At 43.6% G+C, this 18,101-nt stretch overlaps 1 protein-coding gene across 1 annotated transcript in view; it reads right to left on the minus strand.

The window, feature by feature from the left end:
• Positions 1-227: 227 nt before the first annotated feature.
• Positions 228-18,101, minus strand: part of TAFA1 (TAFA chemokine like family member 1) — a 359,874-nt gene continuing 342,000 nt past the window's right edge. Inside the window, exons 4-5 of the mRNA XM_040406598.1 lie at positions 8,069-8,193; positions 228-350 (exon numbers count right to left, since the gene is read on the minus strand). Of these exons, the coding sequence (XP_040262532.1) occupies positions 333-350; positions 8,069-8,193 (143 nt within the window). The 3' untranslated portion in view covers positions 228-332. The remainder of the gene's footprint in view (positions 351-8,068; positions 8,194-18,101) is intronic.

Below are 18,101 nucleotides of genomic sequence, written 5' to 3' on the forward strand. Positions count from 1 at the left end.
ATCTGTATATACATGATACTTGGATGATATATTCCACATCCTGCAAAATATTCCTATATTTCCTGTCCCGTCCTTGGCCAAAGATAACATGAAGTCCTGTCGAAAGTCAACACGTCCCTCAAATTTTTTGCTCCCCATGGATAACTTTATTTCACATAGTGAAACCACTGAAAGTTTTTCATCAAAAAGTCAAAGTGCAAGTAAAATATCCATTTGGCTTGTAAATCCTTAGGGTATTTTTATATATTTTTTTATCTCAAGGAGATTGAAGTTGGTATATGGCATCCTTGTTCATCAGGAGGTGGATGTGATGATGACCAGAAAAATTAAACTTAAGATCTTGGATGAATCTGCCAAGAATAAAAGAAGTGTTTAAAAATGAGAACATGTTGTAAATGAATGATCTACTAATATAAAGCACATTTCAACCTATAATAATAAAACAAGGGGTGTAACTGGGGGGCAGGCGGAGATGTGGAGGGGGGCTCAGGATAAAGGTGTGAGTAGGTCCTGCCCTTCCTTCCCTCTCCTGCCTGTGTTCACTTAAGTTACAGCGGCTGGAGCTCCTCACCGGCTGTTGTAACTTGATTCAGGCAGCAGCTTTGTCCAGGCTGACAGCAGAGGGAGGGAGTGCAGGGAGCTGAACACAAATGAAATAGGGTATGCTTTGCTAACAACAACTCCCTCTCCACTACTGGTATGCCACGATGAGCTGAGGAGAGGTAAGTATGTGTAATGTGTGTATGTATGTATTTCTACACATGTGATGTGTATGCAATTTGCAATTGTGTTGTGTGTATCTATATGTGTGTAATGTGTATGTATATACAGTACAGACCAAAAGTTTGGACACACCTTCTCATTCAAAGAGTTTTCTTTATTTTCATGACTATGAAGGCATCAAAACTATGAATTAACACATGTGGAATTATATACATGACAAACAAGTGTGAAACAACTGAAAATATGTCATATTCTAGGTTCTTCAAAGTAGCCACCTTTTGCTTTGATTACTACTCTGCACACTCTTGGCATTCTCTTGATGAGCTTCAAGAGGTAGTCCCCTGAAATGGTCTTCCAACAGTCTTGAAGGAGTTCCCAGAGATGCTTAGCACTTGTTGGCCCTTTTGCCTTCACTCTGCGGTCCAGCTCACCCCAAACCATCTCGATTGGGTTCAGGTCCGGTGACTGTGGAGGCCAGGTCATCTGGCGCAGCACCCCATCACTCTCCTTCATGGTCAAATAGCCCTTACTTTCAAAGTTTTCCCAATTTTTCAGCTGACTGACTGACCTTCATTTCTTAAAGTAATGATGGCCACTCGTTTTTCTTTACTTAGCTGCTTTTTTCTTGCCATAATACAAATTCTAACAGTCTATTCAGTAGGACTATCAGCTGTGTATCCACCTGACTTCTCCTCAACGCAACTGATGGTCCCAACCCCATTTATAAGGCAAGAAATCCCACTTATTAAACCTGACAGGGCACACCTGTGAAGTGAAAACCATTTCAGGGGACTATCTCTTGAAGCTCATCAAGAGAATGCCAAGAGTGTGCAAAGCAGTAATCAAAGCAAAAGGTGGCTACTTTGAAGAACCTAGAATATGACATATTTTCAGTTGTTTCACACTTGTTTGTTATGTATATAATTCCACATGTGTTAATTCATCGTTTTGATGCCTTCAGTGTGAATCTACAATTTTCATAGTCATGAAAATAAAGAAAACTCTTTGAATGAGAAGGTGTGTCTAAACTTTTGGTCTGTACTGTATGTGTGTGATGTGTGTAATGTGTATGAATTTATGTATGTGCTGTTAGTATGTATGAATACTAACATACTGTATGTGCTTATTGCATGCAAAGGTGTTTATAATGTGTATATACAGTATTAATGTTATGTATACGTGCAGTGTGCTGGTACTATGAATGTGTGTGATATAGTTGTGCTATGTATGTTTATGGTATAGCGGTATGCATGTTACATTACATATATCTATATTAGTATTAAAGAGGTTGTCCAGGCTTTTTCTATTGATGACCTATTCTCAGGATAGTAGTAACAGATAATTCAGAGCAGCACCATGCACCCTATAAGACTCCCTCGGAATGCAACAGCTTGTCCAGACCACCGATCCTCGATGGTCATCAGATCAGCGGAAAAAAAAAAAACAGAAGATGACAGCAGCATATTCAAATGAGGGTCCTTTATTCACCGAACTTCCATGTACTGTAGAAAAAAAGTGCAACGTTTTGGCTACACAGTAGTCTTTATCAAGCATTGATGAAGGCTACTGTGTAGCCAAAACGTTGTACTTTTTTTGTACATGGAAGTTCGGTGAATAAAGGACCCTCATTTGGATATGCTGCTGTCATCTTCTGTTTTTTTCCGCTATCCTCAGGATAGGTCATCAATATCAGGTCAGCGGGGGTCCGACACCTGGCACCCCCACAATCAGCTGCACACGTGCTGTCTCCTTTCTCTCTTCCTGTCCGCTGCTGCTATGTCTATAGGACAGCAGTGGAGAACAAGAAGAGAGAAGGGAGGCGGCACGTGCCCACTGCGCGCGCTGTCTCCTCATACAGCTGATCGTGGGGGTGCCGGGTGTCGGACTCCTGCCGATCTGATATTGATGACCTATAATGAGGATAGGTCATCAATATAGGAGAGCCCAGAGAGCCCCTTTAATATTATTATGATTCGTTTTCTATCTATTTATCTATCATCTATCTATCAATTAAAACATTAACAGGACCCTCCAAAATTGTGATTGCAATTTTAGAGGGCAATGTTCATTTTTTTATTTTTATCACTTGAAGTTGGGGTCAAGTGTTCTAGACTAGCAAATCTATTGTTTTTTATTTTCTACTTTCTGCTGCTGGATTTTAGTTTTCTATCTATCTATCTATCTATCTATCTATCTATCTATCTATCTATCTATCTATCTATCTATCTATCTATCTATCTTCATATTCCCTGTTCCATGTTGTAATGCAAATCAATGTAATTACCACATGGATGTTTTGTCTGTATTTCTGGCTAGGCACCAGCTTGCGGTATATGGGATGTTGTCAGAGTGCAGTCAATTAATGTCATTGCTCCGGGGCTCTTTGTTCAGATCTAGGCTAGCAAACATGGCTGCTTCTGTCACATAGTGACCCAGACTCTGTTTACCTTGTAGCAGTTTTTTTTTTAGAGTAGATCCAAGTTATGTACACAGCAAACAGTATTAATTATGTATAGGGAGTGCTATTATCCATCTGAAGCCTCACAAGTGAGTCATACTCGTAGTCTGTAGTCACTGGAGTTCTAATGTGAATTTAGCGATTACTGCTGTAGTATACAAACAATGGCCTAACTTAAAGGGGTCATTTACGATTCTGATATTGATGGCTTATCTTCAGGATAGTCTGCCAATACCAGAATGGTGGGGGTCTAACACCACGAACCCCCACTGATTAGCAGTTACCTTGCAGCTCTAACAACAGAAGCCGGAAATACACTGCTCCAACCACTCTACTTTGGATGGAGTTAGTAACTGCATTCTCTTCAATGAGAGCAGTGCTGCAGTTAGTACCTCCGTCCACTATACAATGGATTGAGCTGTGCAGTTCTGGCGCCGACTTCAAGTGAAGAGCGTTGGACCTCAGCCAATCAGCAGTCTGGATGTGTAGTCTGGAGTGCCCCCTATAGCAGCAGTCTGGACGTGTAGTCTGGAGCGCCCCCTATAGCAGCAGTCTGGATGTGTAGTCTGGACCTTGCCCTATAACAGCAGTCTAGATGTGTAGTCTGGACCTCCCCCTATATCAGCAGTCTGGATGTGTAGTCTGGACCTCCCCCTATAACAGCAGTCCAGATGTGTAGTCTGGAGCACTACCTATAGCAGCAGTCTGGATGTGTAGTCTGGACTGCCCCATATAGCAGCAGTCTGGATGTGTAGTCTGGACTGCCCCTTATAGCAGCAGTCTGGATGTGTAGTCTGGACCGCCCCTTATAGCAGCAGTCTGGATGTGTAGTCTGGACCGCCCCTTATAGCAGCAGTCTGGATGTGTAGTCTGGACCTCCCCCTATAGCAGCAGTCTGGATATGTAGTCTGGACCCTCCCCTATAGCAGCAGTCTTGATGTGTAGTCTGGAGCGCCCCCTATAGCAGCAGTCTGGACGAGTTGTCTGAACCTCCCCTATAGCAGCAGTCTGGATGTGTAGTCTGGACCTCCCCCTATATCAGCAGTCTGGATGTGTAGTCTGGTCCTCCCCCTATAACAGCAGTCCAGATGTGTAGTCTGGACCTCCCATTATAACAGCAGTCTGGATGAGTAGTCTGGACCGCCCCTTATTGCAGCAGTCTGGATGTGTAGTCTGGACCTCCCATTATAACAGCAGTCTGGATGTGTAGTCTGGACCTCCCCCTATAGCAGCAGTCTGGATGTGTAGTCTGGACCTCCCCCTATAGCATCAGTCTGGATGTGTAGTCTGGAGCGCCCCCTATAGCAGCAGTCTGGATGTGTAGTCTGGACCTCCCCCTATAGCAGCAGTCTGGATGTGTAGTCTGGAGCGCCCCCTATAGCAGCAGTCTGGATGTGTAGTCTGGAGCGCCCCCTATAGCAGCAGTCTGGATGTGTAGTCTGGACCTCCCCCTATAGCAGCAGTCTGGATGTGTAGTCTGGAGCGCCCCCTATAGCAGCATTTTTACTGTGTAGTCTGATGTTTCTTGAAAATGAAAGCCACATGTTTCTCTAGCTGCTGAGAATATCTAGCTTGTCTATTATTAAATGGAAACGAGAAATTATGGGAATTCAATCAACAAATATGAAGATGACAACAATAACTGGCAATGGTCAGGCTTGTTTTCAGAGTGACGACAATGACTATACCTACTAGGTTTCAGGGCCTCAGATGCCATCTTGCCTTGCATGAAGGTGGTCATGTGTGACCCTGAAACTTAAAAACAAAACAAAAAAGTGAACCCTCTTCAGGCAGAAACAAACACGTTGCATCTTAGTCGCTAATAGATGTTTTAATGTATGAATTACTATTTTGTCAGTTGGTTTCATGACAAGAAAATTGCATTTCTTCAGTTTATTTACAAAATTTCACTAATGGGGAAATCAACAAATGTATCAAAGAAAGTTTCAGCTATGATGGAATAAAAAGACAGGCCTATCGTTCCTTACAAACATGTGTGTCTTATATAAGGAGCATCTGTCAGCCCTCCTGAGATGTCTGCAGCATCTTTTCTGGAGTGCCATTTCTAAGAACTCTATGTCACATTTATTAAGACCGTGTTTTAGACGTCGGTCTTAATAAATCCCCATAGCTGGCGGTGGATCCGCCGCAGTTATGAAGAGTCGCAGGCTACATAACTTCAGCGCATCCACCGCCGATTTTAAATGTAAGACCGCTTCCTTGCTGTATGAGAATGGCCTGCCGTCCCATCGCCTTCCCCGGCCACGCCACGCTTGCAATTTTAGAACTGGGGTGAGCGGGGAGAAGTTGTAGATAGTGGCGCTAACTGCACCTTAAATATGCCTAATATAGGTGTATTTCAGTATAATAAGTGACCCCCTCTGTCTTTTGATGTTCCTCTGTTATTCCTCTTGGAAATTTATGGGCACTACCATTCACCATGTCAATAAAGTGTGTCCTTGCACAAGTTGCAACCATCAGCACTGACTGGTGTAGGGACAATCTCCATTGATAAGAGGAATTAGTAATGCTCAGTTGTCAAATGTAAGCATTCTTCAGAATGCTCCAGAACAGTGATTTTAAGGGGGAACAGACAAGTCAGGAGACTGGACAGGTCCAGATGAACCTGGGACGCATCTGCAGTGGCGTCAGGCACACATACACTGTGCATATGATGCCAAGGACAGTGCACCTTCCTTCGTTTGAATTCTGTATGAGATCCATCTCTGCAGAAAGGAAATGGCGGTAGTCCATAAACAAAACAGGCAAGCGGTCTACGCGTTTCGGACCTATAAATCACGGTCCTTAGGCCTCTTTCACACGGGTGTTGCGGGAAAAGGTGCGGGTGCGTTGCGGGAACATGTGCGATTTTTCCTCGCGAGTGCAAAACATTGTAATGCGTTTTGCACGCGCGTGAGAAAAATCGGCATGTTTGGTACCCAAACCTGTGTTCTGTAGATTGTATTATTTTCCCTTATAACATGGTTATAAGGGAAAATAATAACATTCTGAATACAGTATGCATAGTAAAACAGCGCTGGAGGAGATAAAAAAAATAAAAAAATAATTTAACTCACCTTAGTCCACTTGATCGCGCAGCCCGGCATCTCTTCTGTCTTCTTCTTTGCTGATTGCAGGAAAAGGACCTGTGGTGACATCACTCCGTTCATCACATGGTCCGTCACATGATCTTTTACCATGGTGATGGATCATGTGATGACCGGAGTGACGTCACCACAGGTCCTTTTCCTGCACAGCAAAGAAGAAGACGGGCTCCGTGATCAAGTGGATTAAGGTGAGTTAAATTATTATTATTATTTGTTTTAACCCCTCCAGCGCTGTTTTACTATGCATTCTGTATTCAGAAAATAATAAAGATCGGGTCCCCATCCCGATCGTCTCCTAGCAACCGTGCGTGAAAATCATTCACTTCTATGGGGCCTGTGTTGGGTGAAAAATGCACAATATAGAGCTTGCTGCGATTTTCACGCAACGCACAAGTGATGCGTGAAAATCACTGCTCATGTGAACAGCCCCATAGAAATGAATGGGTCCTGATTCAGTGCGGGTGCAATGCGTTTAACTCACGCATTGCACCCGCGCAGAAAACTCGCCGTGTGAAAAGGGCCTTACTCATGACCCATCTCTGTACAGCAATCAAATGTAAGGGCTCCGCCAAGATGAAATTCGTTATCGCCGAAGACGCACGAGACTTCAGTGAATAACTTCGGCATTCGATTATTTAACTTAAAAACAAGACGCCTTCAGTTCCCAGGTTTTTTTCAAATTGTTTTCAAGTTATAAAATCAAAGTCTGAAGTTATTCACCAAAGCCTCACGAGACTTCGGAGATAACGAATTTTACCTTGGCGGAGCCTGTACATTTGAACGCTGTACGGAGACGGATCTCCGTACAGCGTTCAAACGAAGTTTTGACAGAAGCGACTTCGGATCTATGAACTGAAGTGCGCTTCGGTCAACCCTAATTATAATTGTAAACCGTGGTAGGTCATGTTCACATGTCCGTTGGGTAGCGCATCCCACGGATTTTCTAGCACGTCCTACCCATTAACCAGAATGTTTTTTTTAAGTTTGGTAAGAGACTGGAGAACCCAGAGGAAACCCAGGCAATCGCAGGGAAAATGTACCGGCTACATACAGATGTCCCTGGAAGGAATTTAAAACTCCTCATCCTGGTGCTGCAGGTCCACGGTGATAGGTATAGCACAGGGATGGCCAACCTGCGGCCCTCCAGCTGTTGTAAAACTACAATTCCCACAATGCCCTGCTGTAGCCTGATAGCTGTAGGATGTTTGGGCATGCTGGGAGTTGTAGTTTTGCAACAGCTGGAGGGCCACAGGTTGAGCATGCCTGCTGTAGGCAGTCTGGGCATGCTGGGGATTGTAGTTCTGCAACAGCTGGAGAGCAGCAGGTTGGCCATCCCTGTTATAGCAGGATCAGGTCAGATAAGGGCTCATGCACACAAATGTATTTTGTTTGTTTTTTGTTCGTTTTTTTGCGGTCCGTATGTGGAACCATTAATTTCAATGGGTCCGCAAAAAACGGAAATAACTCTATGTGCATTCCGTTTCCGTATGTCCGTTTCACAAAAAAATAGAACCTGTCCTATTATTGTCCGCATTACGGACAAAGATAGGTCTGTTCTATTAGGGGCCAGCTGTTCCATTGCGCAAAATACGGAATGCACACGGATGTATTTTTTTGTGGATCCATGTTTTGCGGACCTGCAAAATACATACAGTCCTGTGCATGGGTAACATCTGAAAGTATCATTTTTGCTCATACATTTAGAATACAATGTAGAGTAGATATTAATACACACTAATAAGACACAGTTATGCTTCTTGTTACCTCGGCCGATACTTACTCTAGTGGTCTTTATCTTATTGCCGGTTGCACACATCCATCCTGAGTTATCTGGCAGAGTCTTACATTCTTCGCCCTCTAAACACGGCTCCATCTCGCACCACCACTTCCCAATAACTATTGAAGCTGCAAGAAAAAAATATAGAAAAAATGTATACATCAATTAAAGGGATTGTCTGGCTTTGAAAACCTTTAAAAATAAAACTCTAGGACTTAAGTCCCAACAAATTTACCATCTTCCAGGTGTAAAAGAGGAGTGAACACTAATCCAATCTGGGGCTGGAGTGCCGGAGGTGCACCTAATTTAAAGGGGTTGTCTCACTTCAGCAAATAGCATTTATTATGTAGAGGAAGTTAATACAAGGCACTTACTAATGTATTGTGATTGTCCATATTGCTTCCTTTGCCGGCTGGATTCATTTTTCTATCAAATTATACACTGTTCATATCCAGGAGTTACGACCACCCTGCAATCCATCAGCGGTGGCCGTCCATGCACACTATAGGAAAAAAGCGCCGGCCTTCTCTGGTGGCTGGGACCGTGTCACTGGACGTAGGCCGCTACTTTTTCCTATAATGTGCATGCACAGCCATCACTGGGTGGTCATAACCATGGAAACGAGCAGTTTATAATGTGATGGAAAAATGAATCCAGCCAGCAAAGGAAGCAATATGGACAATCACAATACATTAGTAAGTGCCTTGTATTAACTTCCTCTACATGATGAATGCCACTTGCTGAAGCGAAACAACCCCTTTAAATTAGGTGCAATTCAACGGCTGAGCAGGGGGGAAACAAAGAGTGGTGTTAAACAATAGTCTTTGTGAATGATCCCCATTGTGTCCGGTTTATCAGTGAGTTTCCTAGGGACAGACTCCCTTTAAATCTATATCTTTGCAGGGCATTTGGAGCTCTGTATCAGAAAAACAAAGATATATCCTAACTGGTCCATCGCCAATGGGCGTCACATTAACAAGACACCCTTTATTCCAATGTATGACCCTCACGCAGATGTAAATGACAGTGCTGTATTATGGGAGATGTAGTTCACCTCTTCATCTCCGGCTTGGATCGTGCAGGGCAAAAATCATTCCACTTGCTATTTAGACAGTAGAGAAATTGTATTTGCCGTCTGCAGTTTAAATAACAACTTTCCTCGTTTTCATAGAAAACTCCTGAGGTTTTATTCTTATTATAAAATCAAACAAAGTACAGTGTACCCGGCGGAAACCGGGACCGTCATAGTCTGAGGATTCAGTCCATGTGTCAATAAAATAGTAAAGGGACCGGTGAAAATGCAGCACAGTCTGCGGGCAGCATGTTACTGCGCAGGAGGAGCTGAGCAGGTTGGTATACAGCTTATGTGACAAGATTCAGTATCATTTGTATTTCCCCTGCTCTTTCTAAGAGTAAGTGTCCAGTGGGCGGTCCTACGCAATAAGTGATGGCCTTCCCTGTATGAATGTGTCTATACCTGTCAGGTAGGCCCGCCCACTGGACTCCTAAGCATAGAAACAGTAGGGATTATATTTCAAAATTCAGTTGATGCAAAACCTCTTTTTGAAGAGTAAGGAGCGTAGTCAAGTCCACTGATTGACTCACTGGTTGATATGAAAAAATCTATATCCTGTTCACTCCAGCATCAGAGGTGAATTTTATAATGTTCTGCAGCAGCTGAGATGTATATTATGATGTTCTGCAGCAGCTGAGGTGTGTATTATAATGTTCTGCAGCAGCTGAGATGTGTGTTTTGATGTTCTGCAGCAGCTGAGGTGTGTATTATTATGCTCTGCAGCAGCTGAGGTGTGTATTATGATGTTCTGCAGCAGCCGAGGTGTGTATTATAATGTTCTGCAGAAGCTGAGGTGTGTATTATGATGTTATCTAGCAGCTGAGGTGTGAATTATAATGCTCTGCAGCAGCTGAGGTCTGTGTTATGGTGTTCTGCAGCAGCTGAGGTGTGTATTATGATGTTATCTAGCAGCTGAGGTGTGTATTATAATGCTCTGCAACAGCTGAGGTATGTATTAGGATGCCCTGCAGCAGCTGAGGTGTGTATTATGATGTTCTGCAGCAGCTGAGGTGTGTTATGATGTTCTGCAGCAGCTGAGATATGTATCATTATGTCCTGCAGCAGCTGAGATGTGTACTATGATGTTCTGCAGCAGCTGAGATGTGTATTATTATGTTCTGCAGCAGCTGAGGTGTGTATTATTATGCTCTGCAGCAGCTGAGGTGTGTATTATGATGTTCTGCAGCAGCCGAGGTGTGTATTATAATGTTCTGCAGCAGCCGAGGTGTGTATTATGATGTTATCTAGCAGCTGAGGTGTGAATTATAATGCTCTGCAGCAGCTGAGGTCTGTATTATGGTGTTCTGCAGCAGCTGAGGTGTGTATTATGATGTTATCTAGCAGCTGAGGTGTGTATTATAATGCTCTGCAACAGCTGAGGTATGTATTAGGATGCCCTGCAGCAGCTGAGGTGTGTATTATGATGTTCTGCAGCAGCTGAGATATGTATCATTATGTCCTGCAGCAGCTGAGATGTGTACTATGATGTTCTGCAGCAGCTGAGGTGTGTATTATGATGTTCTGCAGCAGCTGAGGTGTGTATTATAATGCTCTGCAGCAGCTGAGGTCTGTATTATAAGGCTCTGCAGCAGCTGAGGTATGTATTAGGATGCTCTGCAGCAGCAGCTGAGGTGTGTATTATGATGTTCTGCAGCAGCTGAGGTATGTATCATTATGTCCTGCAGCAGCTGAGATGTGTATTATGATGTTCTGCAGCAGCTGAGATGTGTGATATGATGTTCTGCAGCAGCTGAAGTTTATAGTATAATGCATGTGACTGCAGATGACTGTAGGCTTGTTACTGCATGTAAATGATACAGTTAATTCACAATGTATGTTACTACCCAGTGCACATATGCCGGATGGTAGAACAGAATGAATTGCTGCGCAGAGACCTCCAGTCTAAAGATGGTGGTGAAGGCACAAAGAGGAGAAAACTGCCCGCGGCATATCAAGCAGGTGTCAAAGATTAGCATCCAGCGTCACGGCCCAAAGCCCCTGCAGCTGCACTGCTCTCTGCAAAAAATTTAGCAATGTAGGCAATGGGTGTACTATGCTGAATGTGGTGGTCTAAAGGGGTCTGCAGTATAACCGTATCACAATCACATGTGCAAGTGACCATAATGTAGTGGGAAAAAACATATAAAAAAAAAGGCAACAAATAAAATAAACGATGATATTGATTGTAGTCATTTTCTAAATGGATTCAGTGCACACGGAAAAGGTGAGTTTGCAATTTATTGCTTTATCTAGTGTTTACATGTAATTCTCCAATATCCCCGCAGTATATAAAATAATTTGTTATTTCTAACGATATGTTGTTTCTCAGTTAGAATATTGATTGGGTTGAAGAACCCTTTTTAGTCGCACTGCAGCCGTAAAACGGTGTGCTATTTCAGTGTATATACATTATTGATTATAGTGAGTTTGTCTCCCATTACAGTGGTGTCTAAGCATATGGGGGTCATTTACGATATGCCTATATTAGGACTTGTTTCTGCCGCAAAAAACACTAGTCTTAGTAAATGACCGCCCCCCCCCCCCCCATGGTCTTCTGATAACGATAAGGTGGAAAGAGATGGCTCACAGCTACTAGTCATGGGCTAGAGCTGTTATTTCAGTTTGAAACAAATGTTCTCAATGTCTAACGTGACAGGTGTCAGAAGATCTAAGAGACTGGCTGCACGTGATGTGATCTGACAGCCTCTTTGGTTTCACTAGTTTCAGTGTGGGTGCTGGTAATGACCGCACCTCTGGTCTCAGGTGTAGCCTAGTGGTCATTCCAACTGCCCTATTCTGGCTTCACCCATCATGCTATGCGGTTGATAGCTTCAGTTTGGTATTGGAAGTGCTGGTGTGTGGTTCTCTTCTGAGCTCCTGCTCGTCCATTTACTTCAGAAGTTAAGTGTTACTGTACTTCCCTTTTATATTTTGCTGTTTCCCCTCTGTCTTTTGTTACTAGGCCTCAGGGAGACGCTTGTTCCTTCATATTAGAAGGAACAGGCCGTCTCAAGCCCAGACACTTCTCCGGGGCAATTCAGGGTTTCCAGGGTCTCAGGTTCCAGTGTATGAACATTCCTACCCTCAAGGTCCATTCATAAGGCTAGGATTAGAGTTTCCATAGGTGGTGACCGTTTCCCTAGCTTTGAGGCCTAGTTTCTTTTTCCCTTCCCTCCTGTTGTCGGTGTGGTGTTCCCTCCCACATCACTACGTGACAAATGTATGATTATATCATTTCCGCCTTACTAATGGTAAGCTCAATGTGTGCGTATGTTCGAAAAATCTGTGATATATGAAACTTTAAAATTCTGTATATCAGGATGAAGTCTCTGCTTCTTCACCATCACACAGCATGTACTCTTCCCCAGCCTGCAGGCTCTTTCTAAATACTCAGAAACATCTTCAGTCTATTAAAAACCTATTTTGAGTAAAAAAAAGATTGGGATAAAAGCGAAATGTGGAACGGAGCTGGAGGATGTATAGAGAGATGCAGCTGCAGGATGTATAGAGAGATGCAGCTGCAGGATGGGAGGGGATGCAGCTGCAGGATGGAATCAGAGATGCAGCTGGGAAAAGGGAAGAGGATGCATATGTGGAATGGGAGGGGGAATGCAGCTGCAAGATGAAATGGGGGATGCAACTGCAGGATGGGAGGGAGATGCAGGTGCATGATGATAGGAGGGATTCAGCTGCAGAAAGGGCACATGGATGTGGATGCAGGATTCAAGGGGAGATGCAGCTGCAGGATGGGAGCTGGATGCAGAATGGGAAGGGGGATGCAGCTGTAGGAGGACAGGGAGAATGCTGCTGCAGAATAGAAAGGAGGATGCAGCTGTAGCATGACAGGGGGAATACAGCTGCAGGATGGGATAGGGAAGCAGCGGCAGGATGAGATTAGGGATGCAACTGCAGGATAGGATGGAGCTGCAGGATGGGGTGGGAATACAGCTGAAGGATGGGATTGGGTAGTAGGTGCAGGAGGATACTGAGGATGCATCTTCAGGATGGGATGGAGCTGCAGGATGGAAGGGAGATGCAGCTGCAGAAGCTCAGTGTTTCATTAAAGAAGGGAAAGACATCTGACTGTCTCCAGGTTCACAGCAAAGCTCAAGCATCATACCAGTGAGAGGTTTGCCACATAGGAGCCCCTTTTATATTACCTAGCTGCACAGGAATAAGGACACATGCATTGTATTCATATTACATATTTTATGTTTCTTTTGCAACTCTTTCTTATTGCAGGGTTATGACATCAGGTTCATTCAGGTCTATGACATTCAGGTCTACCTTGTCTTCTGGCTTGGTTCCTCACCATAAACTTTTCTCCCTTTTGGCTACCAATGCTTCTTTAGGACCCTCACCTTAGGAGCCAATAAGTATGAAGGGACTGCTCATATCATAGGTCATAGAGCGTCATTAATAAACCATATGCTGCACGAGTACTGAAAGGATGGTCCAGAAGAAGAGACACGGGCAATAAAAAGAGGGGGCCCCTTGCAATGCTTAAAATGGACCCCCATAATGATGCTAGATTTTCCACCCCGGAAAATAGGGCTTGATAGTCCCTTCCTCATGCCCCATGCCCATTCTAAGACTCTCCACCCTTTCTGTAGAGGGCAGCCTGCACAGGTGCTTGCAAAAGAGGGGAGGGGGGCCCGTCTCATGGTCTACCTCTATAGTCTGTGCACGCTTGGGCACAACAGTAATTTGACTTGCCAGTACAACATATAATATAATATAATATTAGGCTACTTTCACACCTGCGGATCCGTCTGGTATCTGCACAGACGGATCCGCACCGATAATGCAAACGCTTATATCCGTTCAGAACGGATCCGTTTGCATTATTCTTTAAAAAAAAAGGTCTAAGTCAAAACGGATCCGTCCTGACTTACATTGAAAGTCAATGGGGGACGGATCAGTTTTCAATTGCACCATATTGTGTCAGTGAAAACGGATCCGTCCCCATTGACTTACATTGTAAGCCAGGATGGATCCGCTTGGCTCCGCATCGCCAGGCGGACACCAAAACGCTGCAAGCGTTCTCCAGAGCAGAATGGAGACGCAACGGAGCCAAACTGATGCATTCTGAGCGGATCCTTATCCATTCAGAATGCATGGGGGTTGAACTGATCCGTTTTTTGGGCCGCTTGTGACATCCGTTTCAGGGACCCAGAAACGCCAGTGTGAAAGTAGCCTTAGCTGTGCATTATAATGCCACCGGCTGATATACTACCTATCGACAATATGATCATCGCCGCTCTATCCGTAGCCGAAACTGCACATTTCTATTCCGCTTCTGCAGATTTCATTTTTAGCCAAATAAAAACACGAGCGTCTAACCCATTTGGCAGCAATACAAATTTCTTCACAATGAAAATCCTTAGAGGTTGCACATAACATCTTAAATGATCTGGACACCGTGCTTCTTTGAATTAAAAGCAGATCTGAGGATTCTGCTGCTCTTACTGGGGGCTATTTTTCATTGAATGCAGCATACGAGCGACATAAGAACGCCAGAAGAGGAGCTGAAAATATACAATCAGACACTAACGATCACATCAGCCTCATCACATCGCCGTCATTAACGGTAGCTTTGGCCGGTTACGACGCCTATTTTTTATTTATTTATTTATTTTTATTTTCCCTGTCGTTTTAATTAGTATATGGCGTATCTCGCATACTTTACATATGCAAATACACATGTAAAGCAGTCGATTCACAATGAAGTTATCCGAAAGAGGGATTTCCTGTCTTCATTAGTTTTACTGCTAAATTCCTAAATCGAATGTATTTTTCAGAGCGTGACCTTTCCACACGTCTCCCAGTCACAGGAAGCCATTGCCGGGAGAATTATGGTCGCTCATTACGTTCAATGTCCTGAACAAAATTGCACAAACTCCTTCTCTATCACCTTCCTAATGTCTATTGCATTTCGGGATTTTCTTGGTCAACCCCTCTCGCTTCACATTCAGGCTCGTACATCTACGTGGCGGCTGCCTTAGACTTGTTGAGTCTGAGCGCCCACCCTCCATCCATACAGAACATTCACACCACCCCCTTGCATCGGCCTTATTAGAACATATGGATGTCACATTGACTTCCAGTGGCCGGCATGTAATTCTTCGTTTCCCCTGAAGAGGTCAGTGCAGGGAAAAAGGCATGGCAGGGCAAAATCATGGCGATCGGCTAGGGATGAAAATTAGACAACCCCTTTAATATCTACCTTTTTAGAAATTCATAGTTCAACTATTATTCTGACTTGATTAAAGGGGGTTTCCCGAGATTCTGATATTGATTACCTATCCTCAGATACCCCGCACCCCCTCCAATCAGCTGTTTGCTCCTCGCAGCGCCATCCATTGGATAGCGGCCTTCCTTGGTACTGCAGCTCATCTCCATTCACTTGACCACGTGACTGATTAACATGATGTCACTGGCCTAGGACGAAGACACGACACTTACTGAAGAACTGCGGCATCTTCAAACCCAGGACCCCCACTGATATGATATTGATGACCTATCCTGAGGATAGGTCATGAGTATCAGATTTTTGGAAAACACCTTTAATTCTATAATTTTAGCAGCCACCACTAGAGGGAGCTAACTGTCTATAGATGCCAAACTGTATAAACTGTATAATTGTGCATGCAGCAAGCTGCACCTATTTAGTGGCATACCTATAACCATCATTGACCCCATAGCAGTCAGCACCACCATCCAATGCAGAATCAGACATTTAATACAAAATATTGGTCATTTTTTTGAGTTTTTTCAATCTATGGGACTAAGGGAACACACACGACACCATTTAATGCTTAATACTTTGAGACTAAATATTTCCACCCGAGTTTAGACAATAACCTTGGGGATGTCTCAGAAGCTCTTTGTAGCGATATTTTTACACATGAATCACTCGTCATAGAGGGAAAACTGTTTTTTCAGCTTTTTAACAGCAGGTAGGGGGTCCGCATGATGTCTAAATCTGATAAGAAACTGATTCATCCGTCCCCCTGAGGAGCATTTTTGTGAAGTTTATGACCCAGAAGTAATTGATTAATTTACGTTACCTTTTCTTTTCTCTACAGAACCTTCTGCAATGTCCTCAGTCACAATATTCATAAAAACAAGCAAAAAGCAAACAAACTAGAGAGCCACGGGAAGGAAAAAGTAACATCTCATCCATACATAGGAGAGAAGAAGCCCTTAGGTTCATTGTAAAAACTTTACTGCCAATGATGTCACCATATATATGATGACATCATACTGCACATATAGTGAGACAGCTCCATGATTGGGCAAATACTACACGTCATTGCACCTCTATACTGGCAGGGGGTATAGTAGGACCTAAGTCCTAAGTGCGAGATGGATGCCTATAGGCTACTCTGCCTTTCCAGGGAATATATATCTACAGGCCTAGGATAGCAAATAGTGATGAGCGGCAGGGGCAATATTCGAATTCGCTATATTTCGCGAATATTTGGGCGAATATTCGCCATATATTCGAGAATTCGCGAATTTGTGATCTCCAGGCATTATTTTCTTGATTGCGAAAATTCGCATAAAATATTCACATAAAAATTCGCGATTACGAATATATTTAGCGATATTCTAAATATTCGCGAATTCTCGAAGTGCCGATATTCGCGATTAAAATTCGCAATTCGAATATTCGTGATCAACACTAATAGCAAACTGGATCTTTGCCCCAGGTGAAGGAAACCCTAGTAGACATACCAACCAGTAAGCAGTTTTAGTACTAAATATTGATGGCAATAATAATAAGAGAGTGATTTTATTAGTCGGTAGCTTTCGACAATTAGTCCCGGTATGGTAGTTGGTTAACCTGGGCAGCCATGCCCTGACCAGGGCTTCTCCACTTAGGACCTTGTCCTAATTAAGGGTCTCTTAAGGGTACACGCACACGTTCAGGATTTATGTGCAGACAATCCGTACTGAAATTCACAGGTGTTCGCAGGGAAATCCGTGTGGTCAATCCGCATCGATTTACATGCAGATTTGCATGAGAGTTTGATGCGGATTTGGTGCGGATTTTCCTCTCCACATTGAAGTGAATAGAGAAAATCCGGTCAGGGCAAATAAAATAAATTGACATGCGTCGGATTTCAAAAATCTGCATGCAATAAATGTTTAATCTGGCTATTGGACCGATCTAGAGCAGGACATCAGTGCATGTACGGTAAAGTAGCCAGCTCCAACCTCTGCACTTTCATTGCTAGTGTAAAGACAGGCACAATGTGGCAAGGTATGTAGTAGCTGGAAAAATGGCTGAAAACTCCATTTTCTTGCAGCAAAAACAAGTTTACTAAAAGCCAACTGAAATCTTATTACTTGAACGTTGAACAAATTCTACAACTGCCTTGGTGGCCAGTAACGATGGTGGTGGTCTCTGGTGGGTAGTGGACTACACACACTCTAGGTTTCTCTTCCTCTCAGATGCAGGGTAACAGAACAATTACTGGCAATATCACCATAAGATCTGCCGCAGGCAAGGGTTTTCATGACACCTCCCTCTTGATCATCCACTCCTCAGGCTCACAAGCTTCACAGAAACAGACAAAGCTCAACTGCCTGTTCGTACACTTGGGCTCTACCACACTCCCTACCAAAGGTTCCACAGTGTAGATGCTGCATGTTCACGCTCATCCATCACCAGGCTCGACAGTAACAACCACAGCCTTGCTCCCCACCAGTTCTGACATCTGGTGATCTCCTCAGCACCATGTTGGATGTGCCATGACTTCCCCAGAGTACCACCGAGCTCATAAAGTGATAAAATGCGAAAACATACATTCGACGATGGCTGTCAAGTTCAAGATATAATGTGTTACATACATAAAAACAATAGACATACTAAACAACAAACTGAGGAGGTCCCTCCAATCCATATACTTGTACGTACCACTACAGGGGACAGAAATGCTGTCCTTTCCGAAG

Source organism: Bufo bufo, chromosome 9, assembly GCF_905171765.1.
Source record: "Bufo bufo chromosome 9, aBufBuf1.1, whole genome shotgun sequence".
In the NCBI taxonomy this organism is placed as follows: domain Eukaryota; kingdom Metazoa; phylum Chordata; class Amphibia; order Anura; family Bufonidae; genus Bufo; species Bufo bufo.